The sequence below is a fragment of the Saimiri boliviensis genome, chromosome 1 (assembly GCF_048565385.1).
Source record: "Saimiri boliviensis isolate mSaiBol1 chromosome 1, mSaiBol1.pri, whole genome shotgun sequence".
NCBI classification, from domain to species: Eukaryota; Metazoa; Chordata; class Mammalia; order Primates; family Cebidae; genus Saimiri; species Saimiri boliviensis.
Window position 1 is genome coordinate 152,790,422 of NC_133449.1, and position 25,019 is coordinate 152,815,440.

Sequence of the window (25,019 nt, forward strand, 5' to 3'; positions counted from 1 at the left end):
CCTCCATTGTGCCCTGGGTCTAGCCCCTCTTGGGGCATGGTGGCTCATGCCTGTAACCCCAGCACTTTGGGAGGCTAAGGTGGGAGGATCACTTGAGGTTAGGAGTTCTCGACCAGCCTGGCCAATATGGTGAAACCCCATCCCTACTAAAAACACAAAAATTAGCAGGCATGGTGGCAGGTGCCTGTAATCCCAGTGTCTCAGGAGGCTAAGGCAGAATTGCTTGAATCTAGGAGGGGATGGTTGTAGTGAGATCACACCATTGCACTCCAGCCTGGGCATGGCAGTGAGACTCCATCTCAAAGAAGTGAAAAAAAAAAAAGAATGTTAGGTCATGTCAGTCTGCTCATTGACCCTCCATGGCTCCTATCTTCCTCTGGTTCAACGTCAAAGTCTCTCCCAGCCCCAGCCACCCACTCTCGTCCTAGTTTCCTCCACTTCGGCCAGCCTCACTTCCTGGCTTGAACACACCAGGCACGCGTCTGCCTCTGGGCATTTGCACTGGCTGTTCTCTCTTCTGGAACCCGCTTTCCTCAGATAGCCTCAAAACTAAAACTACCTTCCCATGGTAGGTAGGATAATGGCTTCCAGAGCTGTCCCAGACTTAACATGGTAAAGCAAAGGGACATTGGAAACATGAGTTAATTGTGGATCTTGAGATGGAAAGATGATTGGAAATTACCCACGTGGGCCCAGTGTAATCACAGGCAGGGGGGTTGGGGTCAGACCCAGAGACCTCATGGTGCTCTCTGCTGCTGGGTTTGAAGGTGGAGGAAGGGGTCACCAGTCAAGGAATGTGGATGCCTCTAGAAGCTGGAAAGGGCAAGGAAATGGACTCTGGACTCTCTCCCTCAAGAGCCTGCAGAAGGAACCAGCCCTTGGCTTTAGCCCAGGGAGACTTCTGACTCACAGAATGATAGGATCATGAGTATGTGTTGTCTTAAGCCCATAGAGCTTGCTGTGGTTTGCCATGGCAACAGTGGGGACCTCATGCACTTCCTGACCTCCAGTAGTCTCTCTGGGTTGCCAGTTTTTCAGGGAGGCTTTTCCTGACCATTAGAAATTGCACCTGGCTAACACCCCTGTCCCCGCCCTCCCGATCCCTCCACCACGATCGTTTTCCTGCAGGATGTTCTCACATGTTTATCATCTGCTGGTTAATTTTGCCGTTTTTCTCCCACCTGAGCAGAGCCCTTTCTCTTTGAGGGCAAAGCCCTTTGTCCTTTGGTTCCCTGGGTGCACTCCAGTGCCCAGACAGTGGCTGAACTTAGAAACACTGAATGAGGGGTATGCCACCCTGCCAACCCTCCCACCCCTGCCCTGCGATGAACCAGGATATTGTTTTCTGCCTTTCCTGACAGAGAGACGGGGGGCTGAGATCTGAGAGGGGCAGGACATGCCTGGGGTCTTTCCCTTGTGGCCACTGGCTCTTGCTCCAAGGCTGGGGCTCTCGCCTTATAGGCTCCTAGCCCCAGATGTGCCTTATCACATGACTCCCAGAAGCCTCAGAGCTCTGGTGTCCCCACTCTGGGGAGCTCGGCGGCCTTCCTTCAGAGCTGGCCTGTCCTGGGTCCCACCCTGGAGCAGCCAAGGTCAAATCCAAGCACACTGGGCAAAGCTGCTGGTGTGTGCTGGTGGCAGGAGGAAGGGGCCCTGCCTAGCGGACGCCCCTGCCCCACATACACGGTGCCCACAGGTGCCCTCGCCACCTGTATTCCCAAGCCTGTGCACCCAGGCATGGGAGACAAATGCTCCTCTGGTCAAAAGGGGCCTCCCCCAACTTAGGGAGTCCTAACATCAGCCTGTGAGATGGGTGTGTTATCGCGGGGTTATGTACCTTCCCAAGCTTGCTTCTCAGCAGGAGCCTGGGGTGTGTGTGTCTGGGGAGGGGTCCTTGAAACACGTAGACCCTGTGCGGGCCTCCAGGAGAGGACCCCCAGCCCAGGGAGCACGGGAACCCGCCTCGGTGCTGCTTTTGGAAGGACGGAGAGTGATTGCACTGGGGGCTCAGGAAGAGCTCGTCCTGAAACCCATCATTGCTTCCACCTGGCCTCTCGACCCCTCCACCATCCGTGCTGCAGGCCAGGCCCCTCACCTCTCCTGAGGGCCGGCGGGGCCTCTCCACAGCGATCCCGGTCCCCACCGGCCCCTGGCAGTGCAAGTGCAGACAGCAAAGTGAGGCTTTTACCATGTCGGTCGGATCAGCACTCCCAGCTCGGATCCACCGCTGCTTCGCACACAGCCACCGGGTCAGCAAGGGCCTTGCGCCCGCGAGATACCGCCCACCCAGCGAGCGTGGCCCCGCCAACTCGCTCAGAGAGGCTCCTCTTACTCCATCCCCCGAGATCCTGTTCCCAGCTCCTCGCCCACCTATTTTCCAAGGCCCTCGCCCTCACTCTAAAAGCCCTGCCCACCCTATCCCTGGAGACCCTTCCCCGGCGCCCCGCCCACAACCCCGAGAGGCCCCGCCCACCCCATCCCCTGAGGGCCTTTCCGGCGCCCCGCCCACAACCCCGAGAGGCCCCGCCCACTCCACCCCCTGAGGGCCTCTCGTGTTGTGCCCACAGTCCCGAGGCCCCGCCCACCCATTCCTAAAGAAGCTGTCCCGAGATCCCTGCCCACTCACTCCAAGAGGCCTCGCCCACCCCTGGAGACCCACTCATAACCCCGAGAAGCCGCCCACCCCTGGAGACCCACTCATAACCCCGAGAAGCCCCACCCACCCCAGCGCCCCGCCCACAATCCCGAGAGGCCCCGCCCAGCCCACCTTGCCGAGCTGACCTGGTCCGCCCCGCCCTCAGTGTCCCCTCTGCGCCCCCACTGCCTCTGCCTGGGGCCACAGACTCCCTACTAGCGGCCGGGCGGGAGCCAAAGCAGCTCAGAAAGAGAGGCTTGTTTTTTAAAATTTGTTTATTTTAAAACATGAAACCCAAGCTGAATAGAAACCACAGAAATTACATTGACGAGATATTTAGTATTTGCCAAGAAAAATAAAGCCCCCAAAGAAATAAAAATCAGCCCCCAAACCCAGTTCTAAAAAACAGAAAAACACAGCGACAGTACATACAGCCATGGCCCTACGGAGGCTGGAGGAAGGGGAAATGCAAAATGGTTCAGGCCTCAGTTCCTGGATGTTAAGTCACACTGGGGTGGGGGAGGTCAGATGCCCGGGCCGGGGGTAAACCGGGAGGCCGAGTCTTAAGGAGATTATATATATTATATATATAACAAATATGAAGTGGTTCAGTACACAACCATTATGGTTAAACACAAAACAAAGATCCCACAGGAGAGGGCCTCGTCCCCAGCCTGCCCCGTCTGGAGGTCTGGGGTCCAGGGGCTGCCTCACCACGCCTCCCAGGGCTGGGCAGAGCTGGCCTCAGGGGAGGAGCAAATGGTGCTTGGAACTCGAATTGCATAGTGAGATGGGTGGGTGGGCAATGGGCCAGGGGCTGCTCCTAATCAGGCCTGTTCACTACCAACCTTGCCACAACACTCGGGGGGGTGGGGAGCCCAGGGTAGTAAATGCCTGCTGAGGAGCCCCCTCAGTGTGGTAAGCCCCTGGGCTCCTCCCCCTTGTCCCCAGGGCCACCCTGTCCTCTCAATGAGGCTGTGGGCCTGGGGCCTGCAAGATCCCCTGTACAGGGTGAGAGTGGGGGCTGGCCACGGCAGCAGGTGCCGGCCAGATGCCCCCAGTAGGTGTGGTGAGGTCACAGGATGGGGTAGTTAGGAACACGGCACTGAAAACTCAGAACAAAAAGACAACCAATGGCAGGCGCTCCCCTCCACCTACTGAGGTGGGGTTTGAACCCCTTTTGATTTTCCCCATTTCGTTTCTTCAACCTCGTCACAGACGGGCACACACGCACACCATGGTCAGGAGTCCCGAGACAGCACGAAGCTCGAAGCCCCCGCCTCGACGCCTCTCATGCTATGTCCATTCACCTGGCAGGCAGCCTTGCGGCCACGGACAGCATTTGTGCTTCTGAGTGGTCGTGGGGCGCTTGGCTGGCACCCAAGTCAGGGTGCCAGGGCATCCCTCTCAACCCCAGGCTGGAGAGCTCCCCTGGCAGGTCAAGCCCAGAGGAAAGACTGGGCAGATTGGCTGTGGCGGGGCCTCCGAGGAGGCTCAGAATGTCAGCTGGGCAGGGCCTGGAGCAGAGACCCCTCCACTGAGGTTTGGTCATGCCCAGGGAGCTCAGACACCCAGGATTGGGGCCCCTGGCCCATGGACTCCCCTCCCCACTCTGCCCTCCCATATCCCTTTTGGTCCCAGACACCAGCACAAAGAAAGGAGGGGTTCACAGAGGAAGGGCAGGGCAGAGCCTGGCCCCAGGGAGGGGATGAGGACATTTCTGGTCCAGGTAGCTGCTGGCTGCTCCAGGAGGAAGAGCCATACATCTGTAAACTGCTGGGCCCGGCCTTGACCCCTGCATGTGGCCATCCAGCTGCCCTCTGACTGGCCCCGGCCTTGGCACAGGCATTGAGCCTCGTGGGCTGGGCTGGCTGGGCCAGGGCTGGGGCCAGGAGTGGCAGAATGTCTGATCCTGATTTGGGGTGGCTCTGCCCTCCACGGCAGGAAGCACAGCAAACATCGTACACTAAAGCCAAAAGCACCGTAGGGAAGCCTCGCTCCCACTTTACGGGGAGGGAGACTGAGGCCACAGGGACCTCAGTCCAAAGCCCATGGGAGGTTGATTCCCAAGGACTGTCCTCCTGGGGCAGCACCTGCCTGGAGAGGGGTGTCCAGGCCCTTGGGCTGCCTGTCAGTCTATGGCACCCCCTGAAGCACCCCTTGAAGAAATGCTACTGCAGCCCTGACTCCCAGCCAGCTGCTCTGGCCTCCGCTCCAGTCCGGACTTGGGCTCACACTGCCGGCTCTGGGCCAGCCAGGGACACCCGTGGAGGCGGGGGGTGAGGTTAGTGGTTAGTCCCAAGTGGGGCAGCAGAGGCTGAGGGACGTTCATTGCCAGCTTGGGTCCAGCCCCTCAGGCCCGGTTCCTCGGACGCTGTACCTGTCACGGATGGAAATGGAACCAAGAAGGGAGGGAAGGGGGTGCTAGCGGTCCCCTCGGCCAGCAGCCCCGGCCTGCCCTAGAGATGACAAATGTGGTTAGTGCAAAGAACAAACCAGACACAGCTGCCCAGTCTCTGGGTGGGGGGAGGGGGTTTGGCACCAAGAAGGCAGCCAGCACTGGGTGGCAGGTGAGTGGCTTCAGCTCCACATGGCCCCTACTGTCTGTCCATGGAGGGCTAGGGCCTCCGACAAGGCAGGTGCTGAGGGAGAGAGTGAGGCTGGGGCGATGGAGAGGTGCCCTGCTGGAAGGGGCCTCTGGCAGCTGGCAGGAGGGTTAAGCCTGTGGGTGGGTGGGCTGCACAGGCAAGGAGGGCACTGCAGAGAGATGGGCACGCAGAGGGACCTCAGGGGGAACCAAAGGGCAGAGATGAGTAGATGGCACATGCCCCTGTCCCTCTGTGACCAGCGGGTGCCGGCACAGAGCGGCCCAGTGGTGCCTGTGAACTAAGAAGGGGTCCACAGAAGTGCCAGGCAGAGGAAGGAGAGCTGCGGAGGGAAGGGCCGGGCGGAGACAGCACAGGTCAGGTGCGGCCAGGGCTGGGGGTGCGGCGGCCATCTGCAGAGGGAGCGTGCTGGGACAGTGGGTGGCGTGCAGGGCTGGGGCGTCGGCTGGCAGCAGCGTTCAGGTGTGACCCGAGTTGGGGGTACAGGCCTGGAGCCCCTTCGTCTCCACTGTGCCCCTGTGGGGAGGGGAGAGGAGGGCAAGCGGCCTGCAGACACGTCCGGGGCGGGCCTGGCGCGGCGTGCGAGGGAGGGTCCGGCAGGTGGCCCGGGTGGAAGTGGCAGTGCTGGCATGGGAGGGGCAGTTGGCACATGGGGTGGGTGGTTGCTGGGCGCCGTCTAGTGGCTGCCGCTGGAGTCGGGGCGAGGCTGGCTCGTGGCGAGGTATTTGGCTCTCATGCTGGAGGTGTACTGGAGGAAGACAAGGGAGAGGCGTCAGCAGGGCCCCTGCACGGCACACACAGTCAGGGGTGTCCTCCTCATGGTCCTCACTTGGCTAAGCCAGAAGCCCTAGGAGCAGAATGGGACAGTACAGGGTGCCCTGGCAGAGCCTATAAGGAAGGGATCGGGAGGTGCTGTTGGCTGGGGGGGCCTGTGCTGTAGGCCTGGCTGGGGCTGAGGGAGAGGCAGCCTCCAATTCGCTTGGCTCAGGGCAGGGGACGTCTCCTCTGAGGAGGGGTGTACACACAGCCCCTCAAGCCCACATCAGCAGCATTTGGGTGTTAGGCCAGACAGAGTTCTGCCACCCCCAGGAGCCACAGCTCCAAGGCCTCTCCCGCACCCTACACCCCCAGGACCTGAAGGACACACACCAGCCGCCCTCCAGGGACAGGCCAAGGCCTCCTCTGGGCCCAGGGCTAGGTCCTCCTGCAGCCAGGCCACCGCCCACAGGAGTACGGAGAGCCCAGCCTGAGGACATCCCCTGGGCCACCCCTTCATGCCATGGAAGGAGGACCCCTAAGCCACACAGGAGGCTGAAGCAATGCAGCCCCCCAACTCCCGTCAGGGACCCAAGTGCGGGCTCCTTTTGGGTTTCGGACTTGGGAACAGAGACGGCTGCAGTGGGTGCTGCCGTGTGCCTGGCTCTGCAGCCGGCCTGCACATCTTGGCTGCCCTTGTCCAGCCAGGAATATGAAGGTCTTATGTGCATGGGAGTGTGCAAGAGAGTGCATGTGTTTGCTCAGAGAAACCCACATGCATGAGGCATGTGCTGAGGCCAGACAGTGCGAAGGACCCACATGCCTGGCACGTGCTAAGGGCCAGCAGCAGTGAGGAGGCCAGGCAGGCCAGCCCCCAATCCAGGTGGGCTCCAGAACTCCAGGGCCCCAGGCCCATTCCCACAGTCCCCAGACTCAGAGGCACAGAGCTCCCCAGGTCCCCAAAAGCCCTCCTAGGACACCTAGGTTTCACACAGCCTGTGAGGCAGCCATGGAGGGGGTGGGAGGGAGGAGCCATGGCCCGGAGCCTCGGCATTCCATGGACATGCAGCACGGGGTGGGGTGGGAGCAGGACAGGACGGGGCAGCCACCCAGACCCCTGAAGGAGTCCAAGCAGGCACCCCCACCATTGTGGGGCCAAGCTTGCGTGCTCGTGGGCACATGCCCTTCCATGTGCACGCCCCAACACATAGGCAGCACCTCTAGGGTAGGGCCAGCCGGCCACACGCCCAGGGGCCCAGGTGCATACAGGGGTCTGGGTGCATGGATTCCTCACTGGGAGGTGATAGGAGGGGCTAGGGCCACTTGGAGCTGGTGGCAGAGTCCCCAGAGGCCAAGCAGCTGGGCTGGGGGAGCCTGGAAGGGGACTTGCCAACCTCACTGTGAGGCTGGCGGGCCCAGGGCCGGCATTAGAAGTCTCTGGCTGGGCCAAGGTGCTCAGAGCTGTCCCTGCCAACAGGAGCCAGATGGATGGAGCCCCGGGCCAGTGCCAACGGGAGGGCGGCAGTGAGTGCAGGGCGGAGGCGGGAGGCGCAGGCGGGCGGCCGTGCGGGGTGGGGGACCCGGTGGGTCAGTACCTGTCGCTCTGAGGGCACAGCTACCACAGCGTTCGGGCGCTGTCCATGGGCTTAAACTGCCAGCCCGCGTGGCTGCCAGAGTCCAGGGCAGCCAGATAGCGCTAGGAGGGCCCGGGGTGGGTGGGGTGCAGGAGAGAAAGAGAGAGAGAGAGAGAGCGCAGCCTCAACTCCAGGGTGCGGGGCTGGGAGGGGGCTACGGGGCCGTGTGATGGCGAGGATGACGATGGCAGTGGGACTGGGCCTGCACTTGGATGGCCTGAGCCTCACAGGCCTGGCCCCTCCCAGACACCCCAGGCCCAGCTCTGTGCTGCTGGTGACAACGGCAGCAGCCACACAGGATGGGGATTTCTGAGCAAGGCAGCCTTTGGCCTCTCAAGCCCTGTCCTGGTAGCCCGGCCCCCTCCTCCCCGGTCCCTCCACTGTGCCACAAGCTCCTTCTCTTGGGCACTCTGTTCCCTCCTGCCTGTGTCTTATTTGAGATGCCAGAGGGCACACCAGGGCTGGAACAGACACTCAGGAAAAGACTCAAGGAAGAAAAAGAAAAGGAGGCAGAGCCAGGGCCCCTGGGAACTGGAGCAGTGGCACCCCATGGATCCAGAAGGGACAGCAAATGGAGGGTAAGAGGCCAGGGAGGGCCTGGTGCAGGGCCGTGCCCAGGAGCTGGGAGGGCTGCAGTGGGGTCACACCTGCCCACCCACCTGCTTGCCTTCCCCAAGAAAGGGCCTGAGAGCTGATGTGCTGGGTGGCTGGCCCCAAGGCTGCCCTCTGGCCCCAGGGAACTCTAAGGCTGCCTGAGAGGAGCTAGCAGGCCCACCCAGCCCGGTCTACTCATGCTGGACACCCTGCAGAGAGGTCCCAGCTGGGAAGAGCTCCCTGGAACACCAGTGGTGGCGGCTCACAGCTGCCCCTAGAGCTCACACTGGCTGCATGTGCCACACCAGCCCGCCAACACAGTGCAACAGCAGGCCCCCAAGGCTGAGCAGCCACCCCATCCACCCTCCTGCCCCAAGACTTACTGAGGGCGGCGGGGACTCACGCCCAATGAGTGGGGTGTTCTCACAGCGGGGGTTCTGGAAATTGGTGTTCTGGCTCCTGAGGCATGAGGGGAGAGAGGCTGTGAGGGACTGCTGGCCATACGGGGGGCCCTGGAGGTGGCCCAGCTGTGCCCACCCAGCCTGCCTGACACCCCCATCTTTGATCCTGACTTTCACATGGGTGGGCACATCTGTTCTCACTGGGGGTCCCATGAACCAAGCACAGTAACAAAGGGCTCAGAGAGGGCTCACAGAGAGCCCCCTGCCCACCTTGGCCTGGCCAGAGCCCACTCCCTCTGAGCCACCTGTCCTTGTGTCCTGGACACAGAACCTCCATCTGACCACGTGGCATCCCCATGGCCCCTGGACCGAGTCCACCTGGGGCAGGAGGCACTCAATGCCCAGACACTGCCCCTTCTCCAGCGCCTTCCCTCAAGCTAGTCCCAACCTGGATCCACGTTCTCAGCTGCATTAGAAGTCTGATGTGCCTGCTGGTCCTACTGGGCTCCCCAAGTGAGCCTGGGTGCCTGCCCCCCTCAACTCACATGTACTCAGTGACTGGGGCGTTGCTGACGGTGTGGGCCGCGGCCGGGATGCTGGTTTCACTTCCGTAGCTGCTGCCACAGCTGTACAAACTGGGCATGTGGACACGGTAGAGGCTGTCATGCGCCTGCCGTGGCCCCGGAGCGGCCTCCTCCTCCCCGTCCTCGTCAGGGCCTCTGCGAGGAGGGACATGCAGCACCAGCTAAGGCCCCAGCAGGAAGGAGCTGGCGACCCCTGAGGGTCTGCTCTGGTGCAGACAGACATTCCTGGTTCCAGGCCTAGCTTGGCTGTGTGCATACTGCATGTGGGACTGTAGGCTGGTCACTCAGCTCTTCGTCCAGCCCCGCCCCTGTGTGATCACCCGAGTGCCAGGCCCTGTACCGCAGCCTGAGCATGGCAAGGCTTGCTGTCTGCTTACTGAAAGAAAAATGTGAGGCCCCTCCTGGGAGGGCACAGGAGGCTGGGGTGCCTCTTGGCTCTGCACAGCCCAACTGCACCCTTGGGTGGCCTGAGCCAGTTTTCCTGGCCTTGCTGCCCTCTGGCTTTCCATACTCCACTCTGTGCAGGCCTCTGGCACTCTGGAGCTCCTCCACGCCCCATGAGGTCCCAGATGGGACACAGGGTGGGCTGCCTGGTGGCGAGCACTTCAGAAGCAGAACAGTGGTAGCTTTTGGCTGAGCGGTGGCCACCAGCCACGTCTCTCATATGCAGTGGCTTGAGTGTCCCCTCGACACTCCAGCTGTGTCCTCTTACAACTCCCTTTCTACAGTGAGGGAAATGGAGGCCCAGGGTGGTTAAGTGACTTGCCCACATCATACAATAAGCAAGGATAGAAACAGGATCTGAATCTAGCCCTGTGAGTTCAGGGCTATGCTCTTATCTACTCCCCTATGTCCACCATCTTTGTTAACACTGACACCATCACCACTACCATCACTATTATCACCAACATCACCACTGCCATCACCATTATCACTGTCACCATCATCACCATCACTATCACCATCATCACAACCACAACCACCATCACCATCACCACCACTACCACCACCACGATCACCACCATCACCACCACCACCATCACCATCACCACTGCCATCACCATTATCATTGACACCATTGTCACCATCACTATCACCATCATCACAACCACAACCACAATCACCATCACCATCACCACCACTACCACCACCACGATCACCACCATCACCACCACAACCATCACCATCACCACTGCCATCACCATTATCATTGACACCATCATCACCATCACTATCACCATCATCACAACCACAACCACAACCACCATCACCATCACCATCACCACCAGTACCACCACGATCACCACCATTACCACCACCACCATCACCATCACCACTGCCATCACCATTATCATTGCCACCATCACCATCACTATCACATCACAACCACAACCACAACCATCATCACCACCACTACCACCACCACGATCACCACCATCACCACCACCACCATCACCATCACCACTGCCATCACCATTATCATTGACACCATCGTCACCATCACTATCACCATCACAACCACAACCACAACCACCATCACCATCACCACCACTACCACCACCACGATCACCACCATCACCATCACCACTGCCATCACCATTATCATTGCCACCATCATCACCATCACTATCACCATCATCACAACCACAACCACAACCATCATCACCACCACTACCACCACTATGATCACCACCATCACCACCACCACCATCACCAACATCACCACTGCCATCGCCATAATCACTGTCACCATCATCACCATCACTATCACCATCATCACAACCACAACCACCATCACCATCACCACCACTACCACCATGATCACCACCATCACCACAACCACCACCATGATCACCATCACCACCACCATCACCATTATTACCACCATCACCAAAGCCATCATTACCATCATCACCACCACCTCCATCACCACTACCATTGTTACCATCACCATTATCACTACTACCACTATCACCATTATTACCACCATTACCAATGCCATCATTACCATTACCACCATCACCATCACAATCACCATCCACTACCACAATCATCACCATTACCATCATTACCACCATCACCATCACCACCATCACCATTATTACCATCACCAATGCCATCATTACCAATACCATCACCACCATCACCATCACTACCACAATCACCACCATCACCTTCATCGCCACCATTATCACTGGCAGCATCACAATCACCATCACAAGGGAAAATAACAGAAATCCAGACAAAAGTAAGAAATCTGAGCCGAGCTACCCACCATCCATGTTGGGCCACCAAGCAGTAGCCACAGTTCAAGTGGGAGGGGAGGTGGAGGTCTCAAAGGTAAGCCATGGGAGCCCCAGCAAGGGAAGGAGCCTGTCACCCCCAAACACCATGCAATGCAGTACTGAGTGGGGAGACTCAGGCAGGGGCCACCAGGATCCCCACTTCAAAAGTAAGGACATAGTGGCTCCAGGGGAGCTGGCTTCTTGGGGGTCACGTAGCTGGAGGCCACAGCCACCTGGGGACTAAACACTGACCTTTTCCCCCACAGCTCTGTGCACCTGCATCCCATGGCAGCGGGGAAGGGGAAGGGTGAACGCCTGCCTGGGAGGGAGCACAGAGTAGAGTCTGAGGCCGGCTCTCAGGGTGGCGGGCAGGAGACCCCAGTCCTCCCCACTGCCCACTCCAGACTCCCGAGACCCAGGCTGGGCGCTCCTCCAGGTTGTTTTCCTCCTGTGAAATGCAGGTGCTCACCTGGGAGCCAGCAGCCTCAGAGATACCACAGAAACCTAGGGAGGGTCGTGAGGTGAGGAGGTGTCTGTCCCTCTCCTCTGGGACTGGCATACAGGTGTCCATAAATGCATGCCCCTGAACGTCCTGCATGCCACATGGCCTGGGGCAAGCTCCCTCAACCCCTAGAACCCCTCACCTCTTCTGCTGCCAGGTGTGCGGGACGCTGCAGACGATGGAGCTGAACATGAGGGCGGTGACGAAGGAGAAGAGGGCCAAGTAGATGAGTCCCTCCACACCGTCATAGCAGAAGCCGGTCAGCGCCTGCACGTAGTCCTGAGGCCGTAGGATCCAGAGATGGGGAGGGGGGAAGGGGCAGCGTGAGGCCCTTGGAGTGGGCCTCAGTGGCCTGGACCACCCCCCAGAGGCTGGGCTGAGGACCCACTGTCTGCTGGGAGGTCCCCATCCTCCTGAGCAGCAGCTCCCCTGTTCCTACCCGCCAAGCCATCACGACCCTGCCCCGAGCCCTGCCTCTCACCAGATGCAGGCTGCGGCAGTCCACCAGGGCGGTGAGGTGCTGCAGGTTGACCTCTGTGCCGTTCAGCACCTCCTGGACACGGAGGAGGGGGTCCTGGGGGGCATGCACCACAGGAGGTCAGCACTTCATTTGGAAGGGGGGCCTTAAGACAGCCTTGCCCCGCCTTGGAAGCCCCCGGGTCTCCCTCTACTCTACAATCTGCCACTGAGATACCCTCCACCCTGGGGTCTCAGTGCAGGACCTGAGGGCTCGAGACCTTGAGAAATGGTGACCCCAGGCCCCTTCCCAGACTCATGGGGCCCATCAAGGACACAAGGACCCGGGAGCACCTGTCCAGTGTGGGCACCACTACGTAAAGACAGACCCCCTTTTGTTGTAATGGGAGAGACAGTGAACCCCCCATGTGTCTACTGACACAGACCTGCTCTGCTTTTAAAAGTCTTATTTCAAGGAACAGTTAAAGGCAAGGGAAATGTCTCATGTTAACTGACAAAACTCTCCATGCAGAGTGAGCGTGATTCTGTAATGTGTCTGTCCACTCTCGGGTGCTCACGTGTGTGTGACCTGTGCAGACACTGCCAGCGCTATCACCTGCCTAGAGAGACGACCGCACAGAAGCACAGCCAGGATGACGGCAACTCCGCAGGAGCAGTGACTGGCCCAGTGCTGCCTTTTACAGCTCATTTTCTTTTCTTTAAATTTCTTTCTTTCTTTTTTTTCTTGAGATGGAGTCTCCCTTTGTCTCCTAGGCTGGAATGCAGTGGCATGATCTCAGCTCACTGCAGCCTCCACCTCCTGGGTTCAAGCGATTCTCCTACCTCAGCCTCCCGAGTAGCTGGGATTACAGGTGTGCACCACCATGCCCCGCTAATTTTTGTGTTTTTGATAGAGACAGGGTTTCACCATGTTGGTCTGGCTGGTCTCAAACTCCTGACCTCCTGATCTGCCCACCTCACCCTCCCAAAGTGCTGAGATTACAGGCATGAGCCACCATGCCTGGCCTACAGCATGTTTTCTAAGGAGCCACTACAATCCTGAAATGGATTTTGGGGCTGGGACTGGTGGTTCATGCCTGTAATCCCAGTACTTTGGGAGGCCGAGGCGGGAAGATCACCTGAGGTCAGGAGTTTGAGACCAGCCTGGGCAATGTGGTGAAACCCCGTCTCTACTAAAAATACAAAAATTAGCTGAGTGGGGTGGTGCATGCATGTAATCCCAGCTACTCAGGAGACTGAGGCAGGAGAATCGCTTGAACCCAGGAGACGAAGGTTGCTGTGACCTGAAATCAGGCCACTGCACTCCAACCTGGGTGATAGAGGGAGACCCTGTCTCCAAAAAAAAAAAGAAAGAAAGAAAGAAAGGCATTTCGGGATAATAGAGCCTGTTGTTATGGGCTGAACAATGCCTCCAAAATTCTTGTGTTGCAGTCCTAACCCCCAGGACCTCAGAAAGGGACTGCATTTGAAGACAGGACCTTTAAAGAGGTGTTGAGGGTAAACCAAGGTCACATGGGTCATGTCCTTATAAGAAGAGGAAAGTTAGCCAGGCGTGGTGCAGGTACTTGTAATCCCAGCTACTCGGGAGGCTGAGGCAGCTGAATCGCTGGAACCCAGGAGGCAAAGGTTGCAGTGAGCCGAAATTGTGCCACTGCACTCCAGCCTGGGTGACAGAATAAGACTCTGTCTTAAAAAAAAAAAAAAAAAAAAAAAAAGACTAAAATAAAAAGAAGAGATCAGGACACAGACACCCACAGAGTTGGCCCTACAAAGGCAGCAGAAGACGCCATCTGCAAGCAAAAGGGAGGCCCTGGAAGAACCTGGCCCCGCCAAGAGCCTGCCCTGTCTGGGGTGCTTTGCTATGGGGGCCCCAGGAAACCAATCCCCCTCCCTACCCACTCAAATGCAAAAACGCCAAGAGGGCACTCTAGCTGTAACAGAAATTCTAAAAAGTAACTTTAATTCAAAGTAATGTGTGTATCTGTGTGTATAATTTTTACTTTTCATTTTTTATTTATACATGTGCATAATATATATATATATATATATATATATATATATATATATATATGTATAAATGTGTGTGTGTGTGTGTGTGTGTATTTTGAGACAGGGTCTTGCTCTGTTGCCCAGGCTGGGGTGAGGTGGCACCATCACAGCTCACTGAAGCCTTGAACTCCCAAGCTTAAGCAATCTTCCCACCCCAACTTCCCGAGTAGCTGGGATTACAGGCATGCTTCACCACGCCTAGCTAATTTTTGTGTTTTTTGTAGAATGGGGTCTGGCTATGTTGCCCAGGATGAGCTCCTGGGCTCAAGTGATCCCCCTGCCTCAGCCCCGAAAAGTGCTGGATGCAAGGCATGAGCGCCACCGCCTGCCCTGTGTGTGTAGATTCATTTGTTTGCTTTTAGCTTTGTAAAGAGCTCCTTAGAGAGGGGCCAACTGCTCCCAAATGGAGTCTGAGAACCACGCTTGTGCCCACAGCCGCACTCTTCCCTCTCATCCCCAGTGCTGGGGGTGTGTGCAGAGATAGGGATCCCTACGGGGGGACCAAACACCTCCAAAGAGATTCGGGTTTTATCAAGAGCAGGGCAACTTATTTATTTATTTATTGACCAGACAGAGTCTTGCTCTGTCGCCCAGGCTGGAGTGCAGTGGCGCCATCTCAGCTCACTGCAACCTCCACCTCCTGGGTTCAAGTGATTCTCCTGCCTCAGCCTCCCAAGTAGCTGGGATTACAGGTGCCTGCCACCGAGCCCCGCTAACTTTTGTATTTTAGGTAGAGATGGAGTTTCATCATCTCAGCCAGGCTAGCCACGAACTCCTGACTTCGTGATCCACCCACCCCGGCCTCCCAAAGTGCTGGGATTACAGGCACAGGCCATCATGCCTGGCCTAGTTTTTATTTTATACTTTGAGATGGAGTCTCGCTCTGTTGCCCAGGCTGGAGTGCGGTGATGCAATCTCCGTTCACCGCAATCTCTGCCTCCTGGATTCAAGCGATTCTCCTACCTCAGCCTCCCAAGTAGCTGGGACTACAGGTACCCACCACCACACCTGGTTACTTTTCGTAGTTTTAGTAGAGACGGGGTTTCCCTACATTGACCGGGCTGGTCTTAAACTCCTGGGTTCAAGAGATTTGTGTATCTTGGCCTCTGAGAGTGCTGGGATTACAGGCATGAGCCACCTCGCCTGGCCATATTTTTAATTTTTTTTTTTTTTTTTTTTTTTTTTTTTGAGACGGAGTTTCGCTCTTGTTACCCAGGCTGGAGTGCAATGGCGCGATCTCGGCTCACTACAACCTCTGCCTCCTGGGTTCAGGCAATTCTCCTGCCTCAGCCTCCTGAGTAGCTGGGATTATAGGCACGCGCCACCATGCCCAGCTACTTTTTTGTATTTTTTTTAGTAGAGACGGGGTTTCACCATGTTGACCAGGTTGGTCTCGATCTCTCGACCTTGTGATCCACCCGCCTCGGCCTCCCAAAGTGCTGGGATTACAGGCTTGAGCCACCGCGCCCGGCCGCATATTTTTAATTTTTTAAAACATATTTTAATGTAGAAATGCCTGGCCCAGAACATTACAGAGAAAAACAATAATCCCCTCCAATTTCCAGAATCCCCCCAGGACATTCACCCTGAGAATGGATATGATTCTATTATTCTCTTCCTTCATCTCTTTCCATTTTCTTCAAATTAAAAAATATATATATATGGAGCTCATATTAGTTTTTAAACAAAGAATAAAGTTATTTTTTAAAAGCTGGGTGTGGTGGCTCAAGTCTGTCATCCCAGCCCTGAGACCCACCTGGGCAACATAGCAAGAGCCTGTCTCAAAATAAATGTTTTATAACCTACCAAAAATTCCCAAGGAAAAGGAATGAAGGAGGGAGGAAGGGGAAGACAGAGGCCTAATGCAGCAAGGGCTGGGGAGGAAAGAGGAAACGCCTCCCGCACCCACTGCCACCAGGTCCCTACTCAGCCAGCCTGGTGCCTTCTCCAAATCTGCCCTGAGCTGTGTTTGCACCTCAAATTTCTTTCATGCTGAGAAAAAAGGGCCCCTGCCTGCCCCAGCGCCTGCCCCGCAGCCCCTCACCTTGGTGGCCGGCTGCTCCCGGGGGACGGTCCTCAGGAGCTCAGCCACGACATCCTGCATCTCCACCAGCGCCTTGTGGCTGCCCGACAGCTTCTGCTCCAGAGAGGAGACCGAGTCCATGGGGGCCGCTGGGCCCACCCACCTTTCCCTCCCTACCACCAGCAAGGTGTCCAGCCTAGGAGGCTGTCAAGGATCTGCCCTGGAGGCCAACCGGGCACTCCCGACCCTTGCTTTCCCAGGGACACACCCAGAGACCACAGAGCCCTGAGGTGGTAACAGCCAACCACGTACCCACACAAGCAAGCAAAGCACAGACAGGACCTTCAGGACTCAAAAGGTCCTGCAGGCACTGTGCAATGACAGGCAGTGTGTACAGGGCTTGATCAGCTTGTGTGGCAACCACTTCAAACCCCCCCACCATGATGCTGGAACATGCTACAGAGGCATCTCTGGGGCTCCTCCTGCCTCTCCCCCCGACAAGGCCAACCCAAGGAGCAAAAGGAGTCCTGGCAATGCGGGTGCACTGAGCGGGTCACCCCGAAAGGCTTGCACTCAGGTGACTGGCGTGGTAATCCCAGGGGCTGTTGGTGACATCCACACAGCCTCTGTCCAGCTCCCTCCCCCAGTTCCCCAGTCCTGCAGGCTGAGGAACCAGGCACCACGTGTGCTCGCTTGTTCGGGGCCCCTCTGCACAGAGCAACGTGCTCAGATTCTCCCAGAATCTCAGTCCCAACTTCCCAGGCCAGGCCAGGCTCTCACCTGCTGGAAGGGGTTGGCGGCGCGGGGTGAGCAGGCCAGGTAGTATTGCAGGATGTCTGCGGAGAGACGTCAGGGCAGGCTGAACCACGATGACTGTCCCAATGCAACTGTGTGCATGTGAGCATGTGTCTGCATTTATGTCTTCAGGGCACATCTGCATGTGTGTTTACAGATTTGCCTATGTCTACACACATCTCCAGGGCACATCTGCATTTGTTTACACGTGTGTCTATGCATCTGCACGCATGTGTCCAGGACACATGGGCATGTCTGTGTACATGTGCCCTTATGTGTCTACATTCATGTCTCCAGGGCAAATCTGCATGTGTGTTTACACGTGTGCCTGTGTCTACACGCATGTCTCCAGGGCACATGGGCATGTATGTTTACATGTGTGCAGGTGTCTGCACACATATCTTCAGGGCACACCTGTATGCATGTTCACATATGTGCCTGCATGTCTGCATGCACCTGTTGATACACATGCATGTGTCTGCATGTTTACTTACACATGAATGTGTCTGTGTACGTGTTTACATGTGCATGCATGCCTATGTGCATGTGTTTACATGTGTGCATGTGTGTGCATGTCTGTGTGTGCATATGTCTTCACATGTGTCTGCATCCAGTTACGTACATGCATATGTGTCTGTGTGTCTGTGTGTGTGGCAGTGGGGTCTGTACTCCCATCAAGCCAGGGTCCCTACACATTGACCCTTGCTGGGATCTACTTTCTGAACTCTGTAAGTTCAGTTCTTCCAATTATCAAAGAACATTAAAAAAATGTTTTTAAAAGTTGAAAAAATGATGAAAGTATTTAGAAACAGGAGAACACCAGGTGTTCTCCTGGTGTTCAAAGCCCATCCCTCACCACCTTTTGCTCCATTTATTCAAGCCCCTGCTGTCTGGCCGCCTGTGCAGTGAAGCCTGGCTGGCCTTCTGGGAGGGGCTATATGGCCCGCAGGCTGGAGCTCACGCTTACATTTGTACATGTACATGTGTAGCGGGGGCTGCTCATACTTGCTGAAACCCCCAAAGGCCGCCAGCAGTAGGGACCTGGAGGGGTCAGGCTGATGGCAGGGGGGCCAAGAACAGTGGTTGGTGCCACTGAGTGGTCACCAGCCCCACCCCGGCCCTCAGCAGAGCCAGTCCACCCCTCCACCCTCATTCCTCAGGACAAAGTGAGTTGGGGGCAGATTAATTTTCCTCCTTGAGGAGACTCGGGCTTTGGTGGAAGTGGTTCCTTCAACAAAGGGAGGTAAAAAACCTGCCCACAAGGGAATCCTGTGGCCTCCAGGGACAAAGGGTGGCAGGATGGTCCCTGACAGGAGGGAGCACTTCAAGATCTTTCAGTGTCTCCACCCCCATAGGGGCAGGCCTTCTAGTTTCTACTTGGGAACACACAATACTTCCAGAATGGGGGCCCAGAGAAGCTTAAACTGACAGCACCCCAACCTCCAGATTCCCACATCCACCTGCCTCTGCGACGTCCGACACACATCGCAAACCTCCCAAGGGGGCTGCAACTCCCAATGGCCCAGCTCCCTGCCCCCCAGCTCCAGACCTGCTCCCCGACCCGCAGTACAGCTCACGGCCCTGCAGCACAGAGCTGCTGAGACCATCAACGTGAACTGCTCCCCCTCTATCCCTACATCTAACTGACAGGCAGTCCTTCTGGCTCCACCCTCAAAGCCCATCCCTGACCACCTTTTGCTCCATTTATTCAAGCCCCTGCTCTCTCCTGCTTGAGGCATGCCCTTCACCCCCTCTTATAAACCCGGAGGCCTGAGGATGCTTTGAAAGAGACCTTCAATCATAGGTCAAGTCTCTACCCTGCTTCCCTCTCTCCAATGGCCTCCCCCTGGAAAAAAGCGAAGCTCACCACAGTGACTCAGCCCCACTGGCCTCCCACCCTCCCCCCGAGGGTCTGCCTCCTGCCTCGGGGACCTTGCAAAAATGTAACATCCTCTGGCTCTTTTTTTTTTTTTTTTTTTTTTTTGAGATGGAGTTTCGTGCTGATTGCTCAGGCTGGAGTGCAATGGTGCAATCTCAGCTCACTGTAACCTCTGCCTCCTGGGTTCAAGTGATTCTCCTGCCTCAACCGCTGGAGTAGCTGGATTATAGGCACCCACCACCATGCCCGGCTTATTGTTGTATTTTTAGTAGATATGGGGCTTCACTATGTTGACTAGGCTGGTCTCAAACTCCTGACCCCAGGTGATCCACCCTCCTTCGCCTCCCAAAGTGCTGGGATTACAGGCGTGAGCTATGGTGTCTGGCCCTCTAATTGTACTTCAACGCCACCCATTTGGCCTCCTCTGCCCACCTGCTCAAAGCAGCCCTGGGTCACCTGCCCCTTCCTCCGCCCCATGGGCACCCATCACCCCAGGCACCACAGGTCTCACAGTTCCTGTCATTCTTTACAAAGCCTCCCACTTGGGAAAGGTGGTCCAGTCTGCTCACTAGCGTCCCGGCCTGGGACCTGTCTCCCTGAGACCATGGGCCCACAGGGCAGGGGCACCTCCGCGTCAGCCACCTTGCTCTCCTGGCTCAGCCCAACCCCAGGGGGAACCCACTTTGACACAGCTTCGGACGCAGACTCACCCCCACTCAGCACCGAGTGCTCCTCCACCATCTTGGTCACGTAGGTGTCGGGGTCCACACAGAAGTCGCTGGAGCCCTAGGATGGGCGTGGGCGAGCGAGAGGGGGTGACCACGCTGAGCCTAAAGGGAAGCTCTCGGGGGTAGAACCCCTGGCCCTGGAGTCTGCTTTCCACTGAGGAAGGTAGACTGTGAATCTGGGATCGCAGGTACACTGTGCCCATGGCAGGGCAACACTGCTCTCGGGACTCGGTAGCCGGGGAAGATGCGGGGGAAGAAGTGTGGCTTTCCTTCATCCCTCCCCCAGTGCCCAGGTCCAGCAGCCGGGGCTGCACCCCCTCTGCCACTCACCACGGACACAGCCAGCTCCAAGCCCAGCGCACCCCAGCTGATGACCAGGGCCAGGACTCCCAGCAGGCAGACCCTGGGGCAGAGATAGCCAGTCAGCAGCCCCAGGCCAGTGTTGGGGGCATGTCACCTGCTGAACTGCAGGCCAGAAGATGGGACCCAGTGCACAACAGAGGTCAGCCCACACAGGAACTGGGGCTCTTCCAATGGCCTGGTCTCAGCCAGAGCTGCCCACAGCCCAGGGCCCAGATGGAGCCCTCTCCTGGGAGGGGTGGGGCTCCGAGAGCTCCGAGCCGGAAGCAGGACTGGAAGGCCAGGTGGCTCTTGGGGCCTGCCCCTCCTGGCCCCGAGCTCCCTCTTCAGGTCCCAAGCAGGCAACAGTGTCCCCCTTTACGCGGGTCCCTGCATCCTGCTGCCCACGTAGCAGCCCAAGGGGCCTGCTAACCTCAGCCAGACCAAGCCCTCCTGTGCTGAACTCTCGCTCAGCAACTGGGTGCTCTTGCTAGGCCACCAGCCTCTCCCTCACCTCACCCACATCTGGCTCCCTCTGATCCAGACACACAGGACCCTGTGCAAACCCCATTGCAGGCACTTCCCCCTATACTGCGGGTCCCCCAAACCCCAGTGCAGGTCCCCTAAACACACCCCAGTGCAGGCCCTACACCCCACTGTGGGACCCCTACACCCCACTGTGGACCCCCCACACCCCACCTCGTGCCCCCCACACCCCACAGCAGGCCTGCACACTGTTATCCTTCCTCGTGTGTCCAGGCATCCTTTGCTCCTTAGGGTCCTCACTCAATCCCTCCTCTCAAGGGTCTCCTTGGGCATAGCATGCAGCAGCACCCCCCCACCCACCTGCACTCCCCCAACCTGCCAGTACCCCCCACCGGCCTACACCCCCCCCACCCCAGCTCTTCCTCTTCAGGGTGCTGTCACCTGTGGCCCATGGCACCTTTCCCTTACTCCACTTCTCTGTGGCCTGTGAGTGCCATGTAGGGGGAGGCTGGGTGTTTTCCCATCTCTCCTGGGCCTGGCCCAGGGAGACACCAGCCATGGCCATGCAGCTGTGCAGTGAGGGGCAGTGACAACACCTCACCTCTCACGGAGGAGCTGACACTCTCTCCGCCTTCCCAACAAGGAGACCAAGGCCCAACACTAAAGAGCCACCTGCCCAAGGTCACCCTCCTGGTGAGCCAGAACCGGGGCTGGAACCCAGGCTGCCCCATGGCCAAGGATGGAAGGGGTGGGGGAAGGGCCCCAGCCTGGTATCTGGGTGGCCCAGGGCATTCAGGGACCTGGGCAAGTTGTTTCAGGTCCTGGGCTACAAGTGCCGCATGTGCAGACTCTCACAGGAAACCAAGGGCTGGGGGCAGGTGTACCGGGACAGTGGCCACAGGGGCACAGGCCACAGGCACGGAAGGGGCATCTCAGAGCAGACCCAGAGCAAGGAGGTCCTGCTCAGCCCCCGCCACAGAGCCTGTGGCTGACACTGCAAAAGGGGTTGGGCAGGTGGTGCCATGGTCCCTGGCCCTGCCCCTCCGCTTCAGGCCCCCAGACTCACCCCACGAGGATGCCCTTGGAGCTGCGGATGAGGCCGACCAGCACCAGGAGACAGATGATGACGTCCAACAACAGCAGGCCCAGGTAGCCCAGCCACCTGCAGGCACACCTGGGAGTGGGCCAGGGCACAGACTCGGGGCCAGGGAGTGGGGTCCCAAGGGGAGCTGAGGCCAGCAGCCTGGCACATGGGAGGGCATTCAGAGGGTCTGGGTCTTAAGGACTGGTGTCAGTTCTTGAGAAAGGCTCCTGTTAGGGAAACTCCAGCCGCTGCCTGTGACCAGTGGCCCTGGGCCCCCCACCCATCAGGCCTCATTTACTAGTGCTGAGAGCAAAACTGGCCCAAGGAGGGTGATGCCTGCCCGGTGGGGCCGGCAGGGAAGAGGGCCCGGCCGCACCTGTACCAGTCGTAGAGATCCACCTGCTCCGCCAGCACCTCCAGCGACACCGCGGTGTTCCTCCAAAAGGGGATAGCGGCCGTGTAGCCCAGCAATGTCTCCAGCAGGCCCTGCAGCCGCTGCACGGCTCGCAGGGGCTCGGGCCGCCCGGCCAGCTGCCGCTCCAAGGTCTGCAGGCTGGGCTCCGCCGTGTGGTTCAGCCCCACTGCCGTGTCCCACACCTGCGCCAGACCCGCGGGCGTGAGGCCGGGAGCCTGCCCTCCGTGCCCCAGAGGCTGGGCCCCTCCTGCACAGCCCCAGCCCCGGCTGCCCCGCCCGGCCTCGCGCAGACGTGGAGTTCAGGAGCAGCAACAGCGCCCCCAGCCCCAACTCGGCGGCCACTCACGCGGTCCTGGACCCCGGCCACCGTGCGGTTGGCGTGGCGGAGCGAGTAGGTGGCACGATGGATGCCGTCACTGGTCTCCCCGTTGCCGTAGAATCCCACCGCGATGCCGGCGCTGGAGGGAGCGGCAGCGTGAGGGCGGGGCCTGATATTGTGGCCCCGCCCCGACCACACTCCAGCCCCGCCCCTTCGGCCCGTCCTCTCTAGCCCCGCCCCCTAGGGAAACACCGCCCCCCCCTCTGGCCCCGCCTTCCGGCCCCGCCCCACCGCGCTCACCTGCACACCAGCGTGGCGATGATGACGCACCAGGCCGTGCAGCAGCAGTCGGCGTCCAGGTGCTCCTCGCTCTTGCGCCGCCGGCAGCACAGCCAGAAGGAATAGAAGAGCAGGAAGAGGAGGTCCAGGGCGAGGCAGGCCAGGGCAGCGGCCCCCAACAGCAGCAGCGCCTGCGGGCGGGCAGGAGGCGGTGCTGGAGGGGGTGGACCCCCAGGCCCAGAGTGCCACGCCCAGCCCCAGCAAGGACCTTCGCAGACTCCCATTTAATCCTGTTCCCAGCCCTGGGAGGTGGGCCCCATCCCCAACTTGTAGGTGAGGTATGGAGGTTCCCACCACCTCAGTGATGCACCTGCGGTTACCCAGGTCTGGACCCCACACCTGCGACCCCGGTCTCGCCATCTTCAACGCTGTACGGCATCAAGACTCCAAAGCCACTAGGAGGGGCCAGGTGGACCCTGGCCTCCAGTTTCCAGGCCTCCGTGTCTCCGGCTAGGCCACCTGTCCCCTCCCCACTGGGTCCTCAGAGTACAGAGCAGGTGCTCAGGATGTCTGCCCCACCAGGCACCAAGGAGAGACACTGGGTGGAGGTAGCCAGAGAATGTGGGTGACAAAGGAGGACCCAGCAGTCTGGTGAACCAGTGTCCTTGCAGCCACAGCCCCGCTAAGGAGGTCCCTCCGCCTCACCAAGCCTGGTTTCTCTTCTGTAGAATGAAGTGCTGCTGTCCCCTGAAGAAGCGAGCCCTGGGGAGGGGCTGCCAGCATCAGCTCCTGTCCTCACCCCCAGCCTGAGACACCCCAGAACCCCAGGGCCCATCCTCAATTCAGGCCCAGAACTCTCCTACATCAGTCCTGGCAGGATCCCCCACCCCAGCTATAGTGCTGAGGTTTTCCCTACCCCACTGGTAGGGAAGTGGGGAGTCTGTGGGGGGGGGCTGAACCCCCACTTGTTGGCCATGAAAGTTTCTGAGGGGTGAACATGGAAGATGCCCATCAGGAACCTGATCCTGTCTGGGGTCTGTGCACTGAGAAGCTGCACTCGGGTGGGCACTGCCCACTGAGTCCCCCCACACTGGATGAGATGGTGGGGCTGGTCCCACACTGCCATGGTCACTGGCCAGGGCTGCCCCAGAGGACACCACCCACGCAGGCTGCATACGTTTACCCCACCAGACACACAGCCCTGTCTGGCTCCAAGCATGGCCTTCTGGCGTGGCTCTCCCCAGGTCTCTGAACACAAAAGACAGACCACAGAACAGACACAAGAGCCCTCCCGTCCCAAGGCTGGGCAACCCCACAGGAAGTGGCTAAACTGATGCAGCAGTGACATTTCCTGAGCATCCGCTTCGGGGAGGGAGCGTAACGTGTCCCCAGAGCTGTCCCTTCTGGCACCGCACTCAGTCTGCCTGGCCAAGCACTCTTACCCCCATTTCATCAACAAGGAAACTGGGCTTTAGAGAAGCTACAGAGAAAGCACGCAGGCCCTGCAACCCCAGGTCCCTGGGTTCAGCATAGCCCTGCCCCCGGCTCAGTGCTCCAGAACCTCCACACAATTCCTGTGCCCACAGGGCTGTGCCTCATCATGGGGCCAGGGACCACCCAGAGGCTAACTCAGGGGTGTCCATGGGTGGGGGGGTGTCTATGGGTGAGGGGGTGTCAGCAGCGGGGGCCACCAGGTACACCTGCACTGCCCTCACTGGCACTGCTGTAGAGAAACACCTCCCTCCCTGGATCACAACACTTCAGCAATGTGGCCCTCAGGGGCCCCAGCCTTGGGAGCTGCTGGGGCAGATGGTCCCCTGCCTGGCCCCCCTTGGGATAAGGGCTCAGCCACAGTGGGCACTGGGACTGTTGCTGGATCTCCCAGGAGACGGTTGCCAGGCAGTGGAAGGATGGTGTGTCCTGCCCTCCAGGACGCCGGCAGACGCCCACGCCTGAAGGTGGCCTTTCCATCTCCACCTGGCCAGGGAGGTGCTGACCAACCACTCGGCACACCCAGAAATGAGCCATCATGGTCCAAAGCCATGCCAGTGTGTCCACAGCTGCCCAGCAGCCAGCAATCTGGGTACTGCAGAGCATTGGGGGCGGGCACCCTCCCACTCCTTCAGCCATACACAGGTGCCTACCGCCC

The 25,019-nt window shown here is 58.7% G+C and overlaps 1 protein-coding gene and 1 pseudogene across 2 annotated transcripts in view; both read right to left on the bottom strand.

Moving 5' to 3' along the window:
• Positions 1 to 2,892: 2,892 nt before the first annotated feature.
• LOC141584783 (uncharacterized) lies at positions 2,893 to 4,967 on the bottom strand (annotated as a pseudogene).
• Positions 2,893 to 25,019, bottom strand: part of TTYH3 (tweety family member 3) — a 34,030-nt gene continuing 11,903 nt past the window's right edge. Inside the window, exons 2-15 of one of the 2 annotated variants that reach the window (XM_039467730.2) lie at positions 22,892 to 23,061; positions 22,619 to 22,730; positions 22,234 to 22,454; positions 21,840 to 21,935; positions 20,279 to 20,351; positions 19,931 to 20,006; positions 17,327 to 17,382; positions 16,568 to 16,660; positions 12,479 to 12,571; positions 12,140 to 12,276; positions 9,172 to 9,345; positions 8,609 to 8,684; positions 7,593 to 7,693; positions 5,908 to 5,989 (exon numbers count right to left, since the gene is read on the bottom strand). In XM_039467730.2, coding sequence (XP_039323664.1) covers positions 7,613 to 7,693; positions 8,609 to 8,684; positions 9,172 to 9,345; positions 12,140 to 12,276; positions 12,479 to 12,571; positions 16,568 to 16,660; positions 17,327 to 17,382; positions 19,931 to 20,006; positions 20,279 to 20,351; positions 21,840 to 21,935; positions 22,234 to 22,454; positions 22,619 to 22,730; positions 22,892 to 23,061 — 1,458 coding nt within the window. In that variant the 3' untranslated portion in view covers positions 5,908 to 5,989; positions 7,593 to 7,612. Of the gene's footprint in view, positions 5,990 to 7,592; positions 7,694 to 8,608; positions 8,685 to 9,171; positions 9,346 to 12,139; positions 12,277 to 12,478; positions 12,572 to 16,567; positions 16,661 to 17,326; positions 17,383 to 19,930; positions 20,007 to 20,278; positions 20,352 to 21,839; positions 21,936 to 22,233; positions 22,455 to 22,618; positions 22,731 to 22,891; positions 23,062 to 25,019 lie in introns of both variants that reach the window. The other variant, XM_010331599.3, reaches the window with a different exon arrangement.